This window comes from Mustela putorius, unplaced genomic scaffold, assembly GCF_011764305.1.
Source record: "Mustela putorius furo isolate JIRA1106 unplaced genomic scaffold, ASM1176430v1.1 tig00003896_pilon_pilon_pilon, whole genome shotgun sequence".
NCBI classification, from domain to species: domain Eukaryota; kingdom Metazoa; phylum Chordata; class Mammalia; order Carnivora; family Mustelidae; genus Mustela; species Mustela putorius.
Window position 1 is genome coordinate 13,449,388 of NW_025422045.1, and position 23,750 is coordinate 13,473,137.

General features: G+C 43.5%; 1 protein-coding gene and 1 long non-coding RNA gene across 2 annotated transcripts; both read right to left on the minus strand.

The window, feature by feature from the left end:
* Window positions 1-1,062: 1,062 nt before the first annotated feature.
* LOC123388207 (ribonuclease pancreatic-like) lies at window positions 1,063-2,724 on the minus strand. Its single transcript, XM_045067458.1, has 2 exons — window positions 2,669-2,724; window positions 1,063-1,768 (listed from the first exon to the last, which is right to left on the minus strand). The coding sequence occupies exon 2, from the start codon at window positions 1,741-1,743 to the stop codon at window positions 1,288-1,290; it is 456 nt and encodes a 151-aa protein (XP_044923393.1). The 5' UTR covers window positions 1,744-1,768; window positions 2,669-2,724; the 3' UTR covers window positions 1,063-1,287.
* Window positions 2,725-20,428: 17,704 nt separating this feature from the next.
* Window positions 20,429-21,200, minus strand: LOC101672353. Its single transcript, XR_001177702.2, has 3 exons — window positions 21,150-21,200; window positions 20,934-21,064; window positions 20,429-20,560 (listed from the first exon to the last, which is right to left on the minus strand). It is a non-coding gene; the product is annotated as an uncharacterized LOC101672353 (long non-coding RNA).
* Between the last annotated feature and the right edge of the window lie 2,550 nt (window positions 21,201-23,750).

A 23,750-nucleotide genomic window follows, 5' to 3' on the forward strand; every position in this document is an offset into this window, starting at 1 on the left:
TCTTTTTTAGAGATTTACTTATTTATTTAAGAGAGAGAGAGAGAGAAGGTGTAGGCAGGGGAGGGGCAGAGGAGGAGAGGAAGACTCCAGGCAGGCTCTGAGCTGAGCACAAAGCCCAAACGGGACTCCATCCCACGAACCTGAAAATCATGATATGCACTGAAATCAAGAGTAAGCCCCTTAACAGGCTGAGCCACCCAGGTGCCCTCCTCTACTGCACTTAAAAAAAGGGAGAGTGCAGGATTTTCTTCCTGAGTCCACTGTGGTGAAGAAAGAACAAGGACTGGAGGCCAGGAGACCTGGGGTCTAGTCTCAGTTTTGCCACTAGGAAGCAGCAACCATGAGCAAGTCTCTTACCCTTTCTGAGATTCAGGCCGTTCCTCTGTAAAAGTGGGGATTACATTATCTCAGGGATGGCAAGTGGAACACACACATTTATCTCCATCCTGCCTTCAACAGAGGCTACTGTTCAACCACATCGCTTATTAGAATTTTTTTCTGCAACGTTCTAGGCAGGCCCAATCCATTAAAGTGGATACATGATTCAAAATCTACTTATTCTTGTTTAATTTAATAATCCTTACATACCTTTCTAGCTCCTAAATGGAATGTTCTGACTTTCCAACTAAGAGATGGCCATTTTTGTGATATGGTAATAGCTCACTCAATAAAAGGAAAAGGAAAATTTAGGATCATAATTTCAGCCCCATGTCCTCCCAGCCAGGGTCTGAGCCGGGTTTTCTTGAGGTCACCCTGTCCTTCCTTCCATGCCAGAGAGTTCGGTATTTGAGCTCCCCCTCCATCAGCTCACCCAGCAGGACAGTCCCAGACTATATCTCCCTTTCATCTCAAATAGCCCATAATTAACAACTTCATATTTGACAACAAGGCATCTCTGAGAAAAGGAATGATCTCAGGTCACCAAGAACCAAAAGTCAGGAGCAAAGGCACGTAATGATTCTATTCGATGCTTATGAAATCTACCCAGATTTACAGTTCTTACCCGAGCAGGAATGCAATCACACAGACAGTACCAGATGGCAACAGCTTCAGAAATCCAGGTGGTTGCAACTGTGTTTTATTGAAATAGTCCAGGAAGTGGTTTACACGGGGTCCCCCTCATCCCCCAAATCACACAGGGGCAAGCCCTGGGGTAGGAAGGCATGTGTGTTTGGGACAGGAGCCCTGGCTGGAGTTCTTTCTCTCAGAGCCAGGAAGGGGGAGGGGAGAAGCAGGTGCCACAACAGGGAAGTGGGGCATCTCGCTGCTCTGGCCTCAGGTGCAGACCTACACAGAACCGTTAAAGTGGACTGGCACGTATGGATTCCCTTCACAGGTCACGATGATGGATTTCCGTAGCTGCTGGGTCTCGTATTCACATTTGGGGTATTTGGCCTCTTTCTTCAGGTGGCAGTCGGTGATGCGCATTTTGGAACTGCTTTTGTGGCAGTTGGGCTTCGTGTTCTTACAGGGGACATTTCCCTGGAAGCAGACAGCCTGGACATCTGGCAGAGGCTCATGGATAAACGTGTTCACCAGCTTGCAATCTCCAACCATGATATTCTGGTGCTTCATCATTTTATTGCAGTAGCTGGCAGTGACTGTGGAGGTGTCTGGGTCCATGTGCTGCCGCAGGAACTTCTCAGCCTGCGTTTCCTTGGTCAGAGAAGGCTGGACATAGCCCAGCACCAGCAGCACCAGGACCAGTGGTAGAAAGAGGATGAAGAACCTCTCCTGAGCCATGGTGGTCTCACTCCTCTGGAAGAACCTAGCTGGGAAAAGGAGAGAGGAGAAAAAACATTGCCTTAGAAAGAACCCCAGCTCCTACCTGTGGCCTCCCTGGCTCACAGTTTCCCTTTTGGTCAGCCAGAAAGCTACCCCTTCTCCTGTGCAATTTTCCAAGGAATGTGACAGTTACATACACTCTTGTCCGAAAGCATTCAACTCCCACTCGCTGCAGAGAGGCGGGTCTTTGCCTCTGGGTAGTGACCTGATAGAGAACTAAAATCCTGCAGTCCTGTGTCTGAATATTAGATATTTTAAAATTTAAAATACATTTGAGGGGGCCCCTGGGTGGCTCAGTCTGTTAAGTGTCTGCCTTGGGCTTAGGTCATGATCTGGGAGTCCTGGGATCGAGCCCTGTCTCGAACCCAGCTCCCTGCTCAGTGGGGAGTCTGCTTCTCCCTCTCCCTCTGCTGCCCCTTCTGCTTGTGCTTTCTATCCATCCCTGTCAAATAAATAAATAAATAAATAAATAAATAAAATCTTAAAAACAAGACAAAAAAAATAACATGCATTTGAAAAATTAATATATTTATACCCAGTGCTCAAGGGGCTTATTAAAAAATCCTTTTGAATAAGCCATGAGCTGATCGGCATCCCTGAAATACCACATGACCTGCAGGATCATGACGGACAGAGCGAGGCCTGTTTTCCTCCAACACAAGGGCAACAGCCCAGTGCCTAACACCAGCATCATAGAGGGATGCCAGTGTGTTCCCAAAAGCAATGCTTCCCTCCCCCAGTGCCTTTGGTTCCCTGCAGCCCACATGCTCCATCCTGATATTGGTCCACCGCAAGCTTTCTTTGGTGCTAACCTCAGCCACCTTGGTCCCTCCAATCAATGCATAATAGAAGAGTCCCTGAGATCATCTCTTCAGCCACTGACCTGGATGTCTAGCTTGTTCTCTAGGACAGAGCAGAAAGCCAGTCTCTGTGATCCCCGGATCTCTGGGGAGGGAATCTTATACAGATTACAAAGGGGCTTGGCTTCCAAAGAAAGATAGGTGGGAGGAGCATATTGGTTTCACTTTAGAGGGAACCAAGGACCTTGTAAAGAAGGACATTGTAGGGAATCATCTACACCACTCTTTTTTCAGGACTGCTGGGAAGGGTGAGTCTTGTTTATAGTATCATGTGAACCTCATCTGTCTGCTGGTTCACAAAGATCAACAATGAAAGCCATTATGGCAATGATGCCTGAACCCCAGAAAGTCATCTTCATCTTGGGGGGCCATTTGCAACAAACAAATAGCTCTTGCAGGTTTGCAAAGGGCACATAAACGTGTGATCCCCAGAGCAGCAGGGAAAAGGGAGGTACTCTATCTCCTCAGGAGTCCTGGCATGGCTGGAATTCCAACAGCACCTCTTCTGGGGGTGGGGGCTGGTGGGGCCAGCATCCAGGAACCCGCAGCTGGAAGACTGGGAAGACCTAGGTTCTGGGAGGGGGATGTTTCCTGGGCAGGGAGAGGAGGGGACCTGCGACCTCACCCAGTGTTGGCCACTTCAGCTCTCCTGCATGTGGAAGGTGGGTGTGCAGCAGTTCTTGTCCACAGCAACCACTCCTAGAAGGTCAGAGAGGATGAGAGGAACTAAAGTCAAACCAAACTCCCAAGGGATGTCAGGCCGGCTCAGTCACCAGGGGATGGGAAAAATCTTACAACTTTGCTTCTGTATCCATGTCCTGAAATGTCGTCCTGGGATTTTCACTTCCCGAAAGTGGCAGCTGGAATGCTGGGGGTGTAACCTAACCATGTGAATGGCTTTTCCCCTCTTTAGCACATCATAATCTTAATTCAATACACTGGCTTTGATTTCTCAACACACAAACAGAGAATTATTTACCCTGGCACTTGGAAATAAAGATAAAATAAGGGATGCTGACAAAACAATAAAATAAAGCAAAACCTAATGGAGTTCATGACTTCATTAAAGCAGCCTCCCACTAAAAAAATTTCTAAGCATGGATATCAGGTTACTGAGAAAAGCTCCTCAGTGGAAATATGAAATTCAGGAAGGAATAAAAAAAGATGATGATATATATATGGACAAATAAAAGGTGTTTGACTATATAAAGCCATAATATCTTGTTGAGTTAAGAAGATAAATTTAAAATATATGTCAGGAACATAAGTTGGAAGTGATGTGAATTTCCAAGTGTTCAAGAGATGACTAAAAGTATTGATTTGACTTTTCTATGCTTAGTATGCATCTGAGAATTTCTAAGATAAGCAATGAAAAGAAGGGGAACACAGGGTTTGAATTCCAAACTAGCAGAGAATAAGTAGACTGTGGATCAGTTAGGAGAGTCTAGTTGTGCTGCAGTAACAAACAATCTCAAAATTTCAGTGAAGTTTCTTTGTCATTCCTGCTACATATCTATCTTGGTCCAGCCTAGGGGCTCTGCCTGCTATTGTCACTTGGGAAAACAGGTTGGCACGGGCTTCTTCTTGACACACACTGTCTTAATCAAAGAGGCAGAGGAAAGAACATAGCACTGGGATGCCCCGGTGGCTCAGATGGTTAAGCATCCTGCTCTTGATTTTGGCTCAGGTCATGATCTCAGGTCATAAGATCAAACTCTGAGTTGGGCTCTGGGCTGAGCTTGGAGTCTGCTTGGGATTCTCTCTCTCTCTCCTCCTCCTCTGACTTTTACCCACTCTCTCTCTCTGTCTCTAAGCGAATAAATAAAACATAAACAAAAAAAAAAAAAAACAGCACCGCAGAGGACAGCTCTTAATGCTTCTGCTGGAAGGGACATATGTCACTTCTATTCACACTTCATTGACCAGAGAAAACCTCATGGTCACATTTAAGTGCAAGGGACAGAGAAATAGGATCCTTCTAGGTGCCTGGAATGAGAGAATTATTTTGAACAGCTTTAATGGCTGTCACAGAATGACAATTACACCATTAATCCAAAAGAAGCAAAGAAAGGATAGGAAATAGAAATGCCAGACAAATGAGACTAATAGGAAAGGCAAAATAAGGTAGGATAATAATAAAATAATAAAAATAACGAGGAAAATAAAAATGAATAATTATGTAAATGGACTAAATGGTACAGTTAAAAGACAATATTGATAGAAAAAAATTAGCACTTTTTCTGTCTATATGCATATATAGAGAGAGAGTATACCCACACACTATGTGTGTATTTATGTACACATAATACATGTAAGATTACATGTATATACATATACATATAGATAACTTACAATTTTTAAAAAATGTTTAAGAAGGTAATATTTTATTAGATGATGAGATGTGATAATCAGGAGATCAATAGAGTATTTGCTGGAGTACTTTCAGAGCACCCTTATTCCAAGAGGTCAAAGTGAAATTCAGAGTGAAAGAAATGGAGTTAACGAGGAGGCTGACAGTGATGAGCTGGAGCAAATTTGTGCACTAACATGATGGGGATGGCTGGGGAGAAGGTCACATTGAAAGACCCGCGGATCCCCTTACCCAAGAATCCAACACTGCCACTGGATGCAATCAGCAAGAGGTTCTTTATTGTTATGCAGGCGCCTGCGGGTGGTGAGCGCGCCTGCGGGTGGTCAGCAGCTCCGGCTAGCTGAGCACACCTGGCTGGGGTGGTGCAGGATTTTTATAGACAGGTACAAACAAGTCCCGGATGGGATGGGGCCGATTGGCTGACAATTTGAACATTTGAAAAAAGGCATACTTGGTGTTAGTGGATTGGCCCTGGAAGACCCCCTCGCGCGAAAGAGAAAGGCGGGAAGGGGAAACAAAGAGGGGAAGTTTGACCTTATTACTCAGCAGAAAGACATCCTGCCTACCTGACTATGCAGCCCCCTGTCTACGTGACCTACATGACCATGCAGCCCCCTTGCCTACGTGACCTACGGGACCATGCAGCCCCCTTGCCTACGTGACCATGCCCCGGCTATTAGGAGAGGGTTTCTTGTTCAAACAGGAGTCAAGTGTCATGCCCTAAAAGCCAAGCAGTTACAGAAAGGCAAAAGAGCAGTTACATTGAATTCAACCTTGGGGGAAGGGTCTTTTCACTGCAAGGGGAGGAGGGGTACTCTTACACAATAAAAGAGCAGTTAATTAGTTAACGACGGGGGGGGGGGGTCTTTCAACATGAAGGGGTGCACATCTTGGGGAAAGAGTAAGTATGGGAGAAGACAGTGAAAATACAGCACAGAGAGAGAGCATAGCTCCGGGAAGGGGGCTGACATGGGTAAAGGAATAGGAGACTGTCTTGTCTGTGACGATGGTGGAAAGGGGGAGGTGGGTACCAGACAAGGAAAAGCATGCAGCTGAGAATATAAGACGTTGACTAAGTGACGTTGACTAAGAATATGAGCAGCAGAAGAATGTCCCTTCCAGCAGTGGGATTTTTCTCCAAGCAGTGAGACTTGAGTCTTGTTTGCCTCAAACCTCTGTTTTAAAACTGGGTTCTGAGAATGTCTGCATCATCTCTGTTTGTCCTCTAGGTAACAGGGACAGTTATCCAGTATAGAATGTGTCTGTGAGACATTACTGAGAGACATCATTTCCCATACATTAAATCACAGTTGCAGTATTTATCTTCATTACACAGATTAAAATGTGATATCAATCTCTCAAAATTTCTCTCAAGTAGTTTGACATACATCACAGTTGTCATTTCTGTTATGCCCCAATAATTGGGTCTGTGATTAAAGGAGCGAGACTGATATAAAGTGAAGGTCAAGCAAAGCTTTATTTCATGCCAAGCATCAAGAATCGAACTGAACGTTCGGAGACGCACCTCTTACAAGGGAGGGCGATCCTTCTCTGTTTCACAGTCTAGCTTTTAAGGGCAAAGGCCATGCGGTTGGGCCTGGCCATGCACAGGTGACCAATGAGATTGTAACAGACACAGGAAGCTCCACAATGATGGTAGATGACCAATTGAGTTACAATTTACCCTAGTAGACATTTGATTTAGCCTATCACACCTTGGTTACGATTGGCGCCCAAAAGGCTCCCAAAGGGCGGGGCCCATACTCCTGGGTAACCAGGGAGACAGTATGCACCCCCCCCCCCACTGATTGGATGTCTCCACCTGACCTGACCCACCCTTGTATCTGGGCTTTGTTACCTGGAGCTGTTTTCTGGGACTTGTTTTAAGGGAATCCCCTGGGGGAAGGGGAACAGGGACAGTTTAACTTTAATGGAAGCTTCTTGCTAAGTAGATCCTTACATTACCCCCTTTTCTTGGGAGACTAGTCAAATCTTTGACTTTTTAGCCAGTTCTATACCCCCCTTTTTAATGGCTGCTAGACTGTTTTAATGACTCCAGTGTGATTTACCCAGAAACAGTATTTCTTTCCTAAGGTTATGCAGAGCCCCCCACTTCCCTTTATGAGAAACAGTAAGTTAAGTCCCCTGCTTTTTAATTTTGCAATTGCTCATATCTCCCACCTATATCTTAACAAAAGGGGCAACAATGAATTTAATGAGCTCATTGTTTTTTGAGTCTACTTTTAGTCCAAGATCAGCAGGGTCCATTGGCAGCAGCATTCACCTCTGGGGGGCGATCTTGTCCTCAGCTTTTTTGACGTGACCCTCATGAATCCAGGCCCTGATGCCTCCTACTTTTTATTGCCATGGAAGTGGTCAGGATGACAGTAAATGGTCCCTTCCAGCAAGGCTCCAGGTTTCCCACTCTAGGTGCCCCCTCCAGTGGCAGCGACGACGTATCTAAACCAAGTCCCCGGACTGGGAAGGGTGTGGCTCCACCTCCGTCTCCATCCCAGTGTGGTCAGTCCGGATCCCTGCATGGGCTCTTTTAAGACAGACTGTAATGCCTGCAGTGACTGGAGTATAGACTGATCAGTCATTTCTGCTATAGCAATCTCTTGTAATCGAGGGCAATGGGCAGGTCCCCGAACATTATTTCAAATGCAGTCACCTTATTTAAGTAGGGTGTACATTGCACCCAGAGGAGGGTGAAGGGAAGGATATCCACCCACCCACCGCCAGTTTCCAGAATTAATTTTGTCAAGGTCTCTTGAAGAGTCTGATTCATTCTTTTTACTTGCCCTGAGCTCCGGGGCTGGTAGGTACATGTAGTTTCCAATTAGTGCCTATGGCTTTGGCCAATACCTGTGAGACTGGACTCACAAATGCAGGGCTTTGTCTGACCCAGTCACAAGAGGTGACCCAAATCTCTGGTAGCTTTTTGGTTACCATTCCTGCCATCTCATGTTCGGCAGAAAAAGCTTTTACCCAGCCTGAAAAGGTATCTACACAAACTAACATATACCTGTGCCCATATTTTCCCAGTTTCATCTCTGTAAAATCTATTTCCCAATAAATTCCTGGTTCCTTACCTCTTTCTCTTTTCCCTCTTCCCATTCATTCTAGTTCCTCCCGCATTTACTGCCTGACATTGAGCACATCTATCAACCACATCTTGAGCCATACACCCTAATTTAGAAATCTGGAACTGCTTGCCCATAAGCTCCTTAAGTTTGCGTGTTCCCAGATAAGTGCCCTGATGTATTTGGCTTACTAGTTTCTTCTAGTCTTAGCCCAATCTCCTTCATAATCTAATTTAGTCCACTTCTGTAAATGTACCTGCATCCTTGGCCAGGAGGGCTGTGGCAGCAATTATGTGCAGGCAAGGGGGAACCCAGCCGCTACTGGATCTAGTTTCTTGCTAATATAAGCTATTGGCCTTTGAGTCTGCCCCAGAGTCTGAGTCAAAACTCCTTCAGTCACCCCTGCCTTTCCATCCAAATACAAGTGGAAGGGCTTGGTAACATCTGGGATGGCCAATGCTGGGCCAATCTGTACAGCTGTTTGTAATTCCTCAAATGCTCCTTCTGCCTCAGCTGTCCACTCTACCATAGTGAGTCCTCCCTTAGCCAGTTCATAGAGAGGTTGCGCCATCTCCGCGAACCGTGGTATCCACAGCCTGCAGTAGCTCACCATCTCAGGGAATTCCCTCATGGAGACCAAAGTCTAAATAAGTGGTGTGGCTCTTACAAAACTGTGTTTTCATTGCTGACACCCGGTACCCTTTTCCCTGCAGAGTCTGTAAGAGAGGTCTTGTTCCCTGCAATCATGACCCATAGTCCTCAGCAGCTATTTCCATTATTTCCACTAACTCAGTCAGATTCTTCCTTTCAAATTCTTCAATTTTCTGAAGTTACTTCCTTATATCTGGGGCTGACTGACTGGCAAAGGCAAGATCGTCTACACGAGTTATCGTGCAACTTCTCTGCAGTTTACCTTAAGCTGTCTAGCTTAGGTAAACAAACATTTAATAGCAATCTAATCTAGAATTTGACACCCATAAAGGCATGTTATTAAAACAATTTTTCTCTCTAAAATAACCATTTCCAGAGATATCCAAATCAGGACCTATTCATTTGAAAAACAAGTCCAGTTTTAACAAACTTGGCCTAATAATTTACATAAGCTCAGCAAGAACAGTAAGTAATCATATAGATTTAGAATCTGCTTTGCTGGAACTTCTCATAAGGAATCTCTAGGTTGAACTTTTAGTAGCCTCTCTGGGCCAGAAGCCAAGCCACATATTTGCCATCAGACATGCCTGCAATACCTGTCAGATTTGGGTGAACTCCTGAGGTGCCCAAAGTAATCTGAGGTTCCTCCTCCTACCAGGGAGTGACATTCTTTACTCACCTGGTCAGGCTGCTGGGAACTCTGTAAGGTATCAGGCCAACAGTTCCAAGGGGCTTTAGGGCTCTAGGTTTTATAAAGTCAGCCTTAGTTCCTTTAAGCTGGTTATATCTGAGTCTTTTCAAATATGATGTTCCAGTCAAAGCTTTGGTAAAATGACCAGTGTTTCCAATGCTGTCCTGTTACAAGGAGAAGATTATTATTGAACTTATATAAATGACTGATTGCCAAGGAAGAAAGAATACTTAACTGAGACATTTAGGTTTCAGAGGGTTCAGATAGAGAGAAAAGTTGAATGCCTTGATTTGTTTACAAATGAATACCTTTACATCTCTATTAGTTACAGATAACTTAAGAAAAAGTTTCCCTAGCCTAGAGGAGCAAACATTACAGAAACAGCAATGTTTAAAACATTAAAGACACAACATCACAACCTTTCAGTCCATCTAGTCCCATGTTACTAATTCTGGTTTAGTCCGAATGTAGCCCTTACTTCTGTAAATTTTTAACCATTTCATTTCCCAGGATTTAAACACATCAAAGACCCGTATTTGTCCTGAAAGTCTTCCCATATGAATTTCCTGTAAGGCGGAATTCATCTTACAAGAGAACTTAAACAATTACAAATGAAAAATCTCAGAACAGATATAGTTAAATATCAAGTGATGACCCTTATCAAAACATTAAAATTGTAGGAAATGTATAGAACCTCTAGAATAATTACAGCATTTACCCAAATGCAACCCAAGATTTATCATTGGGTTGCATTTGGGTACTTGCATCAGTACTCGCTGAGTAACTTGGTATATCAAGGAAGCCTTATGAGCCAAAGAGATCTCATTTACAACTCTGGGCAGTCAAAGAGAAGACCATTTACATTTCAATTAACTGAAGAAAACTTTGCCCTTTTAAACAGAGAGAAAACCAGCTTTTCTATACCAGTGTTTTTTCTTTTTTAATTTTTGAGCCTGCAGTCTTAAGATATGAGTTTTCTGGGTTTCCCTCCCACGAATGATGTCGCAGACAAAGGGAGGAGGATCTTTCAGATGCTCTCTTGCTCACGTCCCTCACAGGAACTTAGGAGCATCTTAGCTAAGGTCGGTCTGTATAAACCCCAGATCAGGCTACTTTGTGGAGTAGATGACCATTATGCCATATGACACCCCGCGAGACTCAGGGTGCAGCCCACTCAGACTCCGTAGCGGAAGTGGTGGAGCCATACAGACACATTCACACAGTCAGGCACTCTTCAGATTCAAACAGGTAGGACACCTCTCCCCACGGGCTCTCCCCTTCCATTCTTTAGGAATGGATCTAGCTCAGAAAGCGGCCCCGAGCCCGTTTTTATTTATTATTCAAACAGAATCAGGCATCTGGTCTTTTTCTCTCCTTTTTACATATTTCCTACTTTTCTACAGAGTTGTTTCCCTTATTTCCATCAGTCTTAATTACACTTAGCCAGAATTTTGTACTCTTAGAAATACCTTAACCTCTACTGAAGATTAAATATAAACCAATTGTGAACTGTTACAACAGAATTCTTTAGATGGCAAATTTATCAGTCAGTTAAGCACAAAACATGTTTGCCAACAGATTTCAAAAGCACAAACGTAGTTCCAGCAACCAGCGCTCTAGCATTTTATACATTTGGTTAAAGTTTCAGGTTACCAAAGACTTTGAAAGCTACCTGAAGAATTACCCATTAAAACTTTGAGACAGACAATTAATCATCAGTTCAGTCATCTCTTTGCTAATAGATTTAACACAGATTTTAACAAATAACACGAGCTTACTTGACTTTAAGTAAAAACTCTGAAGTTTCACATTTACTACTGTTAACTCAAAAGACATATTCATCCTAATTAACCCAACAAACTTAACGTAGTTCAAATACTGAACTACGTTCCACCTGGGCCCACTCCACTTTGAATGTTTACCTGAGACCCGGGTGGGAAGATCTGGCATTGGGGGTATTAGGTCCAGGGGGTGCTCTTCTTGTTTCCCGACAGTGAAGAACAGAACAAAGTGCCACCAGAATGCAGAGAAAGGGTTCCCAGTTCTAGGGCTCATCAGCTCCAAGAGAGGAGCACACACCATGCTTTCCCACCAGCAAGAGGGAGGTGCTAGGTAGTCCCCGTCGGGCCAGAGAGGGCAAGGAATGTCCCCAAAACAAAGTTTGTTTTGGCAAAAAAACAAACTCGGGAATATTTCTTAAAGTCTCTGTCTCGAATTAGACTACCCCCCAGTTGGCTCCAGTTATAGCCATTAAAAGTCAGAGTTCCCTTACTCTCTGCTTGTCCTATTTCTTCAAACACAACCAACAGCACAGAAGACAACAAAAAGACAAGACAAAGACAACCACAGGCCCAGGAGTTCTTACCCAGAACCTGCCACTGGTGGGGAATTTTTGATCTTCTGGCCTTCCAGGGGGACTTGAATCCTCTGACCGCCTAGGCGGACTCAAACCCCTAGTGACCACCTAGGGGGACTCGAACCCCCTGGCTGCCCAGGGGGACTTGAACCCCCTAACCACCTAGGTGACTGCCTAGGGGGACTCAAACCCCCTGACTGTCTAGGGGGAGTCGAACCCCCTGGCGATCTACCAGTGGAGGGAAGGGGCATCCCCGCATCCTCTCCAGCCCTGGGGAGCATGGCAGAGTCCAGCTTCACCCAGGTGGGCTATACCTGGAGCTCCACCCAGACAGACCAACCGATCTCACAGAGCACCTGGAGATCGTCGGATCCCACAGAGTAAAATCTGTGAGATCTTACCTCGAGGCTTTTCCCAGATATTCTGATGCTTGCTCAGTTCTTGTCATTTAATCCCGGACGAGCCCCCATATGTTATGCCCCAATAATGGGTCCGTGATTAAAGGAGCGAGACTGATATAAAGTGAAGGTCAAGCAAAGCTTTATTTCATGCCAAGCATCAAGAATCAAACCGAACGTTCAGGGATGCACCTCTTACAAGAGAGGGTGATCCTTCTCTGTTTCACGGTCTAGCTTTTAAGGGCAAAGGCCATGCGGTCGGGCCTGGCCATGCACAGGTGACCAATGAGATTGTAACACACACAGGAAACTCCACAGTGATGGTAGGTGACCAATTGAGTTACAATTTATCCTAGTAGACATTTGATTTAGCCTATCACACCTTGGTTAGGATTGGCGCCCAAAAGGCTCCCAAACGGCGGGGCCCATACTCCTTGGTAAGGAGGGAGACAGTATGCATCCCCCCACTGATCGGATGTCTCCACCTGGCCTGACCCACCCTTGTATCTGGGCTTTGTTACCTGGAGCTGGTTTCTGGGACTTGTTTTAAGGGAATCCCCTGGGGGAAGGGGGGCAGGGACAGTTTAATTTTAATGGAAGCCTCTTGCTAAGTAGGTCCTTATAATTTCTTTAGGCACATAACAATGTAATTTTCATTTCCATAAACCACTCTTGAGAATTTGACTAGAGTCTATAGAGTGAGGAGACCATATGTATTAGTTGCAGCTTCATGACTGGTATGTTATGTTCAGGAAAATTTTATGACCTCTCTGGACCTCAGTTTCATCATCTATAAAACTCGCAAGCTGGAGGATTGGCAAAGCACTAATGAAAGAGTATTTAAATGCATTACGACTGGAGTGTGTTTGGACGGGGCTATGGAAATCAGTTCACCTTTTTAATTATTCCTGCAACACCGACTGGCATTTTTCTGGATGAAAGCAGATGAATATCCAAAAGTCCTGCATTACGATTTTAAAGATCAATAATATATAAACTTCTGTATTTGTTTTCTTATCTGAAAATTAGGAATAATAAAATACTTTATTTTAAGATGCTATAGACTGAATGTTTGTTTCCCCACCCCCACCCCAAATTTGTATATTAAAACCTAAGTCTCAATGGGATGGTATTTAGAAGTGAGGTCTTTGAGAGGTGATTATGTCATGAAGTTGGAGCACTCATGAATGGGATTAGTGCCCTTACAAGAGAGACCATGGAGAGCTCCTTTAGCCCTCTCTCATGTGAAACTGGTTCATAGGTATGAAACCATATATATGCCCCTGTTGGCCGAGGGACATCCTTATTTATGCTCATTCTCTTGGCTAATAAATAATCATGTCCCTTTTCACTCTCAAAGTGTCCCAATCAGACAGCAAATTATAGGGTCACCTTATTCAAAGCACACTGTAAGCCCTAAAAGAATTTTAATGTTATTATTATTACCACTACTGATATTGTTTCTTCAAGAGTCAAAATTAAAAGTTCACTTTTTATTCTGATCTAGTAGTAGAGGTGACAGTGAATGAAGTTTCTGATTGGGAGGGAAGGATAAACTGAAAAGTTTCAAAGTTCTCTTTATTTTTTTTTAGAAGACCTTATTAATTTATTGGACAGATAGAGAGAGCATAAGCAGGAGGAGCATCAGAGGTAGAGGAATAAGCTGGTTCACTGCTGAGCAGGGAGCTCGATGTGAGGGGTTTGATCCCAGGACCCTGGGATCATGGCCTGACCCAAAGGCAGACCTTAAGTGACTGAGCCACCCAGATGCTATAACTTCTATCTTTATAGAGAATCAGAAAGCAGTAAAAATGGAATGGGTGTATCAGGAAAACACAGGCAAATCTGGGCTTGGACATCATACTAGACACACTGAGATTTACTGTGGGGTAACTGTCAGGAGGCACTGAGGTATTCAAAGCAGCGCCTTCGAGAGAGCCTTGGGATAACCATGTACAACCTAGCATAACTCATTGGGACAATGGTGGGAAACATGGCTGTACCTGAGTCTCCCTGGGGGAAAAATGGGATAGACAAGTTTGTAAATAGGAAGCAAAGGGAGTGAATGAAGACTGGAGGCAGAGGGGTCTAAACAATGCAGCTTACCTTGCACCTAAATATTGTCTTTGGCTACTCCCTTCTGCGTGGTAGACAATAGAGTGGCCAGAAAGAGGAAGGTAATAGATCCAGAGCAGGAGGTATCTTATCTGCAGTGCCCTGTCTTGCCCTATCTCCAAAACTGCCTCTCAAGAGCCCTCTCAATTCCTGTTAGGTTCCTGGGGGAAGTTGCCTCAAGACACCTTCAAATCTCTCGGCTGTACCCAAGCCTCAGAAAAACAGACCATTGGGGATAGAATCTCAGACCTGGAAATGGCCAGCCAGCTCAGATGACTGGGGTTACAGCTGAAGAATGAAATCATTCTTGGCTTAAGTTCTCAGTGAACAATGTAGTTTTTGCTTAACATTTCTGAGTGCTTGTTGACTGATCAAGTTTCAGAAAATACTCTCTTCCAGTGAAAAGTATTTAGACTGGGTGTAGGAGTAAGTCAGAGAGGTCTGGGGTTTGTCCTGAACTTTCACTGATCTTCCAGCCCCTTGAGAGGATGGCCCTTATAATCAGTTCATTTTGTCCAATGACGAGTCTAAGGAAAGAGAAGAGGGCTCTCTCTGGGATGATCAAATAGATATGCCTGCTTAGCTGCATGTTACCATATCAGTCTCAAAAACACTTTCTGCTCCTGACTCTATGCCCACTTAACTTCATTTGTGACTTTTTGGAACATCATGTAGTGAGAAAAAGCATGGGCCTGAATTAGAGCCCCAATGTCATAGTATAGCTTACAGCTAACTACGTGGTGCTGCTTATACATTGCTGTACGGCAAACTTACTAAACAACAATACTTTCATTATCTCTGATTTTATGGTTTAGTTGTAAATCATCAGTCTTCATCAGGGTAGGGTAGAGATAAGGGAAAAACTGCAAACACATCTTAAACTTTTGGAGTTCATCATGGTGGGATGGGCAAAACAACCTCAGACTATGTTAGATGTATTACAAGAGTGAGAATGAGCACAAAAGTTAATGTTGTGAAGAGCCAGGGTTCAACCTGGACATGTGTTTATGGAATAGGTGGAGGAAACAGAGTGGAGGAAGAAACTTTTTCCTCCACCCTCTTAGGTTCAGAGACTAGGAATGTACAAATTAAACTGACAAAAGATAGACTAGCAAGAGATAAAACCTGAGTTACATACACATATACAGCACCCAAAGTGAACCCTATACTTTGGGTGATGTGTCAAAGTAGGTCCGTCATTTAAAACAAATGTACTGCTCTAGTGCAGGATGTTGACAATGGGGGAGGCTGTGCATGGGGAGACATGGGGACCCAGGGTATATGAGAATTCTTCTTTCTGCTCATTATTTTCTGTGAATCTTAAACTGTTCCCCCAAATGATGTCTATTTAGAAGGAAAAATTAAAAAGTGATGCTGATTTCTTCAAAAATTTCAGACTTTTACTTACTTCACTCAGCATCAACTTTTCCAGTCCTGTCTATGTTGATACAAAAGTTGGATATTCATCTTTTGTGATGGAGGCATAATACTCCATTGTATATGTCAAGCAGAGAGAGTCAATTATCATATTGTTTCACTTACTTATGGAGCATAAGGAATAACACGGAGGACATTGGGAGATGGAGAGATGAAGTGAGTTGGGGGAAATTGGAGGGGGAGACAAACCATGAGAGACTGTGGACTCTGAGATACAACTGAGGGATTTGGAGGGGTGAGGGGTTGGAGGTTGTGTGAGACTGATGGTGGTTATTATGGAGGGCATGTATTGCATGGAGCACCTGGTATGGTACATAAACAAAGAATTTTTGGAATACTGAAAAAAAAAATAAAATATCAATGCTAAAAAAAAACCTTTCAAAGACCTAAGATACAGAGATGGTGGAACCTTATGATTAAAGGTGGCTAAAGATACATGGCAAATAATGTGACACCTGACACTGGCCTTGAACCCTAACTAGGGGAAGCACACAACTGAGAGAGCATATGTGATGCAGGAAAGGCTTCTGCATGCATAATCTCCAAGTCTGTACTTCTGGGCCTTCCGCATGACAGGCACAAGCTCTGTCCTACACCATCCCTACCCCTCAAATGTACATGAGAAGGAGGTGGAGATGAGTAACCATGGAGATTAAAGCCATTGCTCTACACAGGAGGACCTAGAGTGGGTCAGGCACAGTTTCAGGATTTGCCATAAGCAGAGAAATCAGAAGGCAACCTTGATTTTAATCGAGAATGTGTGGACAGATCATGTGATTGATCAGATTCAATGAAACCGTCCTGAGAACAAGCTTTCGGGTTCTTGGACAGGCTGCACATGGAGGCCATGTGCCCAGAGCAGATAAGCTGTGTGCATTCTGTGTGGACCAGACCCCGATAAATGATGTTGATAAAGAAGGGAATTAGTCCACAGCAAAGGAGGGGACACTCAGACAGAAGATCTTTATTCCATCAGTGGTCTTTCATGATCATTGACGTGTGGGAATGTTGATTTTTTCAAAGACCAGCCCACCTGTTCCACTTTTTTTGGTAGGAAGAAAACCGTATAGAGAGATCCAATGGATGGAGAGTCCACATTTATCTTTCACAGTCCAGTGGGCCGTCTCCTAGCTTTCTCTTTTGCTGTCATAATGATTCTAAATCTTTGTGTTTGCATTTGAATGCAATTAATTGTTCTCTTTCGTATTGACGGTAAGTCAACATCTGTACAGAATTTGTCATTACTTAACATAGTTTGTTTTTGCCACTGCAGCTGTCATTTCAATTCCTACTGCTCCTACTTCCTGTTGCCAATAGTGGCACGCTTAGCATAGACTCCTCCAGGGAAAGTGTCACTCAACTCCTCTCTGTCTAGTGCTGAGGTTCATTACATACTTCTGTCTTTTGCAAGGGGACCTCTGAGCCCCTCAGACATGTCACCTCACTCTCAGGTGTAGAGAGAGCTGTTGACCTGGGATTTGACTGCTGGCCCTCAGGTTGGATCTTGCATGACTCCTTGTGGTGAGCTAATTTAAATTTCCTTCAGATGAGAGTCTACAGTCCATGTTGTCTCTTCCTTTAGGAAATCTGTGCTTTCTTGGGGTACATGAGTGGCTCAGTGAAGCCCTCATTGCTTGAGGGTCATAGCATGGTCTGAGGGTTATGGGATTGAGCTCCATTTTGGGTTCTGGGCTCAGTATAGAATCACCTTGACATACTCTCTCCCTCTGCCCCTGTACCACCCCATTCCTCTGTTCCCACTCACTTTCTCTCTAAAATAAATAAATAAAATTTAAAAAAAAGAAGAAATCTAGGTTTTCCTTTTCCTATTCTCCTGAGGCCATGCCATTTCTGTGACAAGAAATACAAGAGCTACAGACACCTCAACCTGATTCCTTCTATTAGGTATTTTATTTCTTCTCTCTATGCCTTGTCACCACGATCTCATATCCCCTTGCCTCTCCCCAGCCACACCAGGCTCTTTAGGGGGAAAGAAGATGCCAAGTTTTTCCTGCTACAGGGCTTTTGCACTTGTTATTTTTTCCTGCCTGAAATGTCCTTTTATGTGACTGTCTCCTCATTTCTTAAGTTTCACTTTAAATATCCCCTCATCAGAGTTCTTCCCTAATGTATAAATAATGATTGTTGAGAAATAGTTGAGTAAGGTAGAGTAACTGAGTGGTTGGGTGAAAGGAAATTCAGCCTTTTACTAGGTTACTTTCTCCAAGAATCTGCTGAAGTGTCCAGGAATATTTATACAATATATAAGTCCATTGTGATTACTGATCAGGTCAATGCACCCCTTTCCCTGAGGATGATGCTATGTTCCTACACTGGTACCTGCTTAATGTGAACACAGATCCTTGTGTCTACTTCCCCTGCACTTGGCTTGAATACTTTGAACCTATGCAATGTAAATATCAACACTAAGATGAATACTATTGAAAGCTGCTCTAAATTGGCATACTCAAGTCCCATGAGAGAAGTTCCCCTACTGGGTACCCACTTTGTCAAGTGCCAGGTTGTCCTGGCCTTCTCATGCCTTCCCACTGAGAAGAGCCTTGAGTATTTAGCACCCTTGGAATCCAGGCTCTTGAAACCTGAAACTTCATATTTCTCTCTTTGTTTCTAAGACCTGACATAAAGAAGTGACATAAAGGAAGGTGAGTCTGACTAGCACAGCTATTAAAGGAATCACTTGGTTTGGAAAGAACCATTGTGCAGCACAGATAACTGACACACTTATAACTACTTCAGTAGGTGGCCTTTCGGATAGGCATTATGTTTGGCTGCTACTCAAAGACAGATCAGGCTACAAAGCACTTTGACCTACCCTGGACTGTTAACCCAATGAGTTAGTAGTTGGAAAGGAAATGGAAAGGTATGAGGGGTAGCAGAATACGCCATCCCAAATATTCCTTTTTGGTATAAGAATTATCTTAAGCTGTTTATTGTGAGAAAGTGTAGACCAGGAGAAGTTCTGAAAGCAGAGTAGAGGTTACACTTTTGTAGGGAAAATTTACATTAGAAAAGGGTCCAGTACAGGAAGTGAGCCATGACAGGGATCACTTTCATCTGGGAGAGTCATCTTCATTCCAGGGCCAATTTCCTTTCACAAAATTTTCCTCCTCTCACCTTCCTCTGAATTGCTTTTACCCCTTTTAAAGCCCTAGATCCCTATCCTTTCCTTAGCCCAGGATGGTCCATAAGTCCCAGGTGGATAGCTGCTTTTTAGTCTCATATTTTTGTGGGGATCCTCTATGTATGTACATAATTAAAATAGTTTTTGTACTCTGCCTTTATATACTGGGGGTGGGACTCTCAGCTAAGAACCTAGAATGGTAGAAGGAAAATTATGTTTCCTCTCCTACATCTAGGACCTAACTTCTTAATCCCAGCCAACTTCTGAATCCCAGTCTCTCAATTTCTATGTTTTCTACTTCTTCAAAAACACCATTACTCTGTGATATTTCAGTGTTAAGTAAGACAGAAATGTTGTTAGTTCCCGAGTACTTTTTTTTCTTGATCTATGCTTTCTCTTCATGCATTGTAATAGATCATGGAAGAACTGACTCTAAGCCTACAGTGGATTATTCTCCCCCTATATTACACGCATTTAAAACATTAATGATGAAATATGGAAATCAACAGTAAAGACATAGGCTGCATTGGTTGTCAGGGTTAGAACCTGTGTGTGAAAGTACTGTGGACATTTTATGAAATTTATGTGCCACCTCCAAATAAACATAGGTCATGGTTTCAAGGGAAATATGTAAAAAGCTATGAGTAGAGTTTGATGAGATGGAGAATATTCTTGCTCCAAAGTTCCAAAAAACACAGGGGTGAGAGAAGTGGGCAGAGGCTCCGGGTTGCAGATTAACCTCAAAGGACACCCAAGGCCCAACTAGTTCTCCTAAGAATGTCAGCAAATGCAATCTAGATGGCTCCAGGCTGGCAATGATGTGAAAGTCATCCCAAACACACACACTCAAGGTCATTACAATGCAGCAGAAAGTGATTTTATTGCTGGGAACAGAATGCAACAAACTTGGAAGACGTTCCAAGATTAAAAATATGGGGCCTGGGTCTTTCCTTGCCCCTTTCACTATTGCCCTTCTCCAAAACACACAAAGCTCCAAAGCAGAAAGGAATGATATTTGTTTTTGTCCCCAGCTCTGGTCTGGCATCATGGCCCCATAATTCTCTCACTGCCCTCCTTCTTTCTTCTATGGGAACCATGGAAATCAACAATGGAAAAAAAAAAAGGCAGAAGGGAGCACAAGAGAACCTGCACCAAGTGTGAAGCGAAGTAATGGGAAACTTAGTCTAATCAAACATCCAGGAGGCTGTGATTTGGTACTGTTTAAGTGTATAGGAAGCATACTATTGGGAGGGTAACCTGGCTGAAACTTGTTACATTTTACAAGGTAGAACCGGTTCTGGAGCCTAGCCTTGTAGTGGCAGTCACCCTGTCCCTCCAGTTTGATAGCAGTAAGTCATGTTCATATGATTCTCCCTCCAGTGGCAGTATTTCTTGGCAATCTCACAGTCTGTCTTGGGTAAAAGACAGGTAGCAGCTGTGTTCTGGAAGGTGTCGTGCTGAAAGGTGTCTGAAGGTTTACAAGTCTGAGTATAATTATTGGCCTCACGCATTTCTGTCTTCCATTGGACAGGACCTGCTCTTACATGCTGAATTTCAAACCCTCAAACCCTTTGAGGTTTGGAGGCCTAGCAGCAAGTGGCACTGGCCCCCATGATCCCAGCAGCACCAGGAGGAGAGGAAATGGTCCCACAATATCCAGCATCATTTCTTCTGTGTGGGAAGAGGGAAGAAAGTGAGAGAATGATAGTAGTAGAAGCAGTAAGAGCAAAATTATCATTCACAAACATTTAGATCTTCATTGTGCCTTTCAAGATTTCTTAAGTCTATTTTTTTAATACCATCATCTTTCTGATGTGATTCTCACAATTCTATGAAGGTCCACAAGCCTGGGTAGTAGAAATGTGAGTTAGGATGACTTTTCCTCTGACTGGCAGATCCCATTCCTCTCTGTCCTGTGCTTATGGGTCCAGAATCCTGCTTCTTCCCTCCTCCCTCTAGAAAATTTCTCCTCTGTCTATTTAACCTGGGCCATCTGGCCATCATCTTGGCTCTAACTCCCCAGCCCCCAGGCTTTTCCTCTTACCAGGTCTCCTTGCTTGGGGTCCTACCGAGGACAGAGGCAGTGGTTAGTCCCAGGCTCAGAGACTTTTGCCTGCAGTTCCTCTGCCAGGTATGCCAGCATGGTCTGCTTGTAGCAGGGATAGTTTCTGAACCCTAGGAAAGAGGAAAGGGAAACCTAAGGCTTGGAAGATGCCCTTTTTGTGTACAGTGTGGATGGGACCCACATCCTCCAACTCACTGTTTAAAGCCAGTATCCCTGCAGATGCAGGAAGACCAAGCCTCCTTAAAGATACAAAGGAGAAGTTATAACTTCCTCAAAGAACTTGTGAGGAAATGGTGACTTTCTGATATGGGTTTGGTGCTTCCTTCTCCATAGGAAGCTTCAGTGTTTGGAACCTCTATGCTTTCAGTTCTTTAGGAGAAAACACCCAATGTAGATTTGATACAATATTTGCTAGGTACCTGGTAGTGTTGTGAATTGCAAGAGCAGACTCCATTGAATTATTGATTTATGGGTATGTTGTTGGGCCAGACTCTCTGCTACTCATGTATCTTGAGGTATTTGATCCCCGATCCCAAGTTGTGTCTCACTCTCCAGAAGAATGTTTATCTCCAGATTTTTCTAGGACCTCCCAAAAACTTTCTGGAAACACCTTAGCTTCCTTTCATGTGTATAAGTTGCCCCGTATAGATTCAGGAGTTCATAATCTAATGAAGGAGATGGTCAGACTAATAGAGACATACATTGTACATTAATAACTGTAAATACCTCTTTTGTCTGCAGTGGAGGAGGTGCCAGGGGGCTCTGAGGAGCCGGTAGATAGAAGGCTCTAACACTTGAACTTATTTTCAGATTAATAAGAAGTTAGGTGAAGAGGATGGTAAGGGCATCCCATGAGTGAACTGCACGTAAGAGGAAGCCAGAAGCTGGTTCCTGGACCCATTCTGAAATCATAAGGATCACTGTAATTTTATTATTTGCATGGTACACTGAGGTCTAAGTTGTGTTGTTTCCTACTTAATTATGTTTTATGTACTCTTTTTGAAAAACATATTTATTTGTTTGAGAGAGAGAAAAAGAGCATGAGTGGGTGGAGCGGCAAGGGAGAGGAGGGAGACTCCCCATCCAGCAGCACTTCGTCCTATTGGGGCTCAATCCCACCACCCATGAGTTCAGGACCTGAGTGCAAACCAATTGGAAGGTCAAATGACAGAGACACACAGGTGCCTCTGTTTTCCTTACTTCTTAAACTTCAGCACAATCAATCATTAACTTTGTCTTTTTACTTCTACTCTACGGTACCTAATGATTGTAGACACATAACAGAGACCAGACAGAAACATTTATCTTGATGTATCTGATCCCAGATCCCAAGTTGTGCCTCACTGTCCAGAAGAATGCTTATCTCCAGATTTTTCAAGGACCTCCCAGCAAGTGTCAGGAAACCCCTTAGCTTCCTTTCATGTGTGTAAGTTGTCCCTTATAGATCAACAGGGCAAGAGGGCAAGGAAGCTTTGGGAATGATCCCTTTCTTTCTCCTTGGGCTGCTCTCTAGACTACAAAGCTTTCCTTGCTTTAAATCCAGTGTCTCAGAATTTGGCTTGCTGCACATTGGGTGCACGGACATGTTGGAGTCTGGCAACAGAGACCCATGGACATGAAGGAGAAAGGCCAGTTTAGGGTATTTGCCTCTTCGGTTTGTTCTTGCTTTTCCACCGGTGCTGTAATGCACTTACTTGGAATCTTCTTGTTTTTTGGAGGGCTCACAGAAAAGTCTCCTACAGGGACTCCCTGCCTCTAGCCTCTTTTCCTTCCAATCTGTTCTACACATCCCTTCCAGATTAGTACTCATTGAGCATCAATAAAATAGGGGAACACTCTTGCTTTTAATGTCTTCAGTTATCTACAGGATAAAAATGATGTCTTTTCAGAGCAAAATCACAAGATACAAGGTTAATATATAAAAATCTATTGTTTTCTTAGGTACCAGCAATGAACAACTGAAATTTGAGAAAAAAATTTACATACGCACCCAAGAAAAATGAAATATGTAGATATGAATCTCCAAAAAAAAAAATATGAACAAGCTCATTATGAGGAAAACTACAAAACTCGGCTGAAAGAAATCAAAGAAAATCTAAGTACATGAGGAGATCATCTTTGTTCATGCTGAAGGAAACCAGACTCTGTGACCCCAAGCTATGGCTCTTTGACACAAATAATATTTTGTACTAAGGGCAGTTAAGAATCCATAAATGCAGGAAAAGCTCTCCTTTTTTGCCTAAAGGCAGGAAATAAATTCTTTTCCTGGAGACAATGTTACCAGCCAGATGTGGCACCAGAGGAATCTGAATCAGACCTTGTTATACTAACCCTTTTCTTTGTAGTTATTTCTTCGCCATTTCCTACCTGTAGACCAAACAAGTCTCCACAAATGTATTGTGTCTTTTTCTAGAGGGTATAAAAGCTTCCAGTGCTGGTCGCTATTTCAGGTCTTCATTCCCTTACGGAGGCTCCTATGTACATGCGAAAATTTAAGCGAATTTGTATGCCTTACTCTTACTTATCTCTGTCAGTTCAATTTTGAGACCCAGTCAGAGACCATGAGAAAGCCGAGGAAGATGGCTTCCTCTTCTACAGTGATATTATGCACTGTCCAAACCCATAGAAATATATAATGCAGAGAATTGATCATTATTAAATTGTGGACTTTAGTTAGCCATCATCAATATTGGCTCATCAATTATAGGAAAAGGATGACAGCCCCCCCCCAAAGCAGATGTTAATAACAGGAAAACTGTGGGCTGTGTGGGTAGGAAAGCGGGGAAGGGAGAAGCA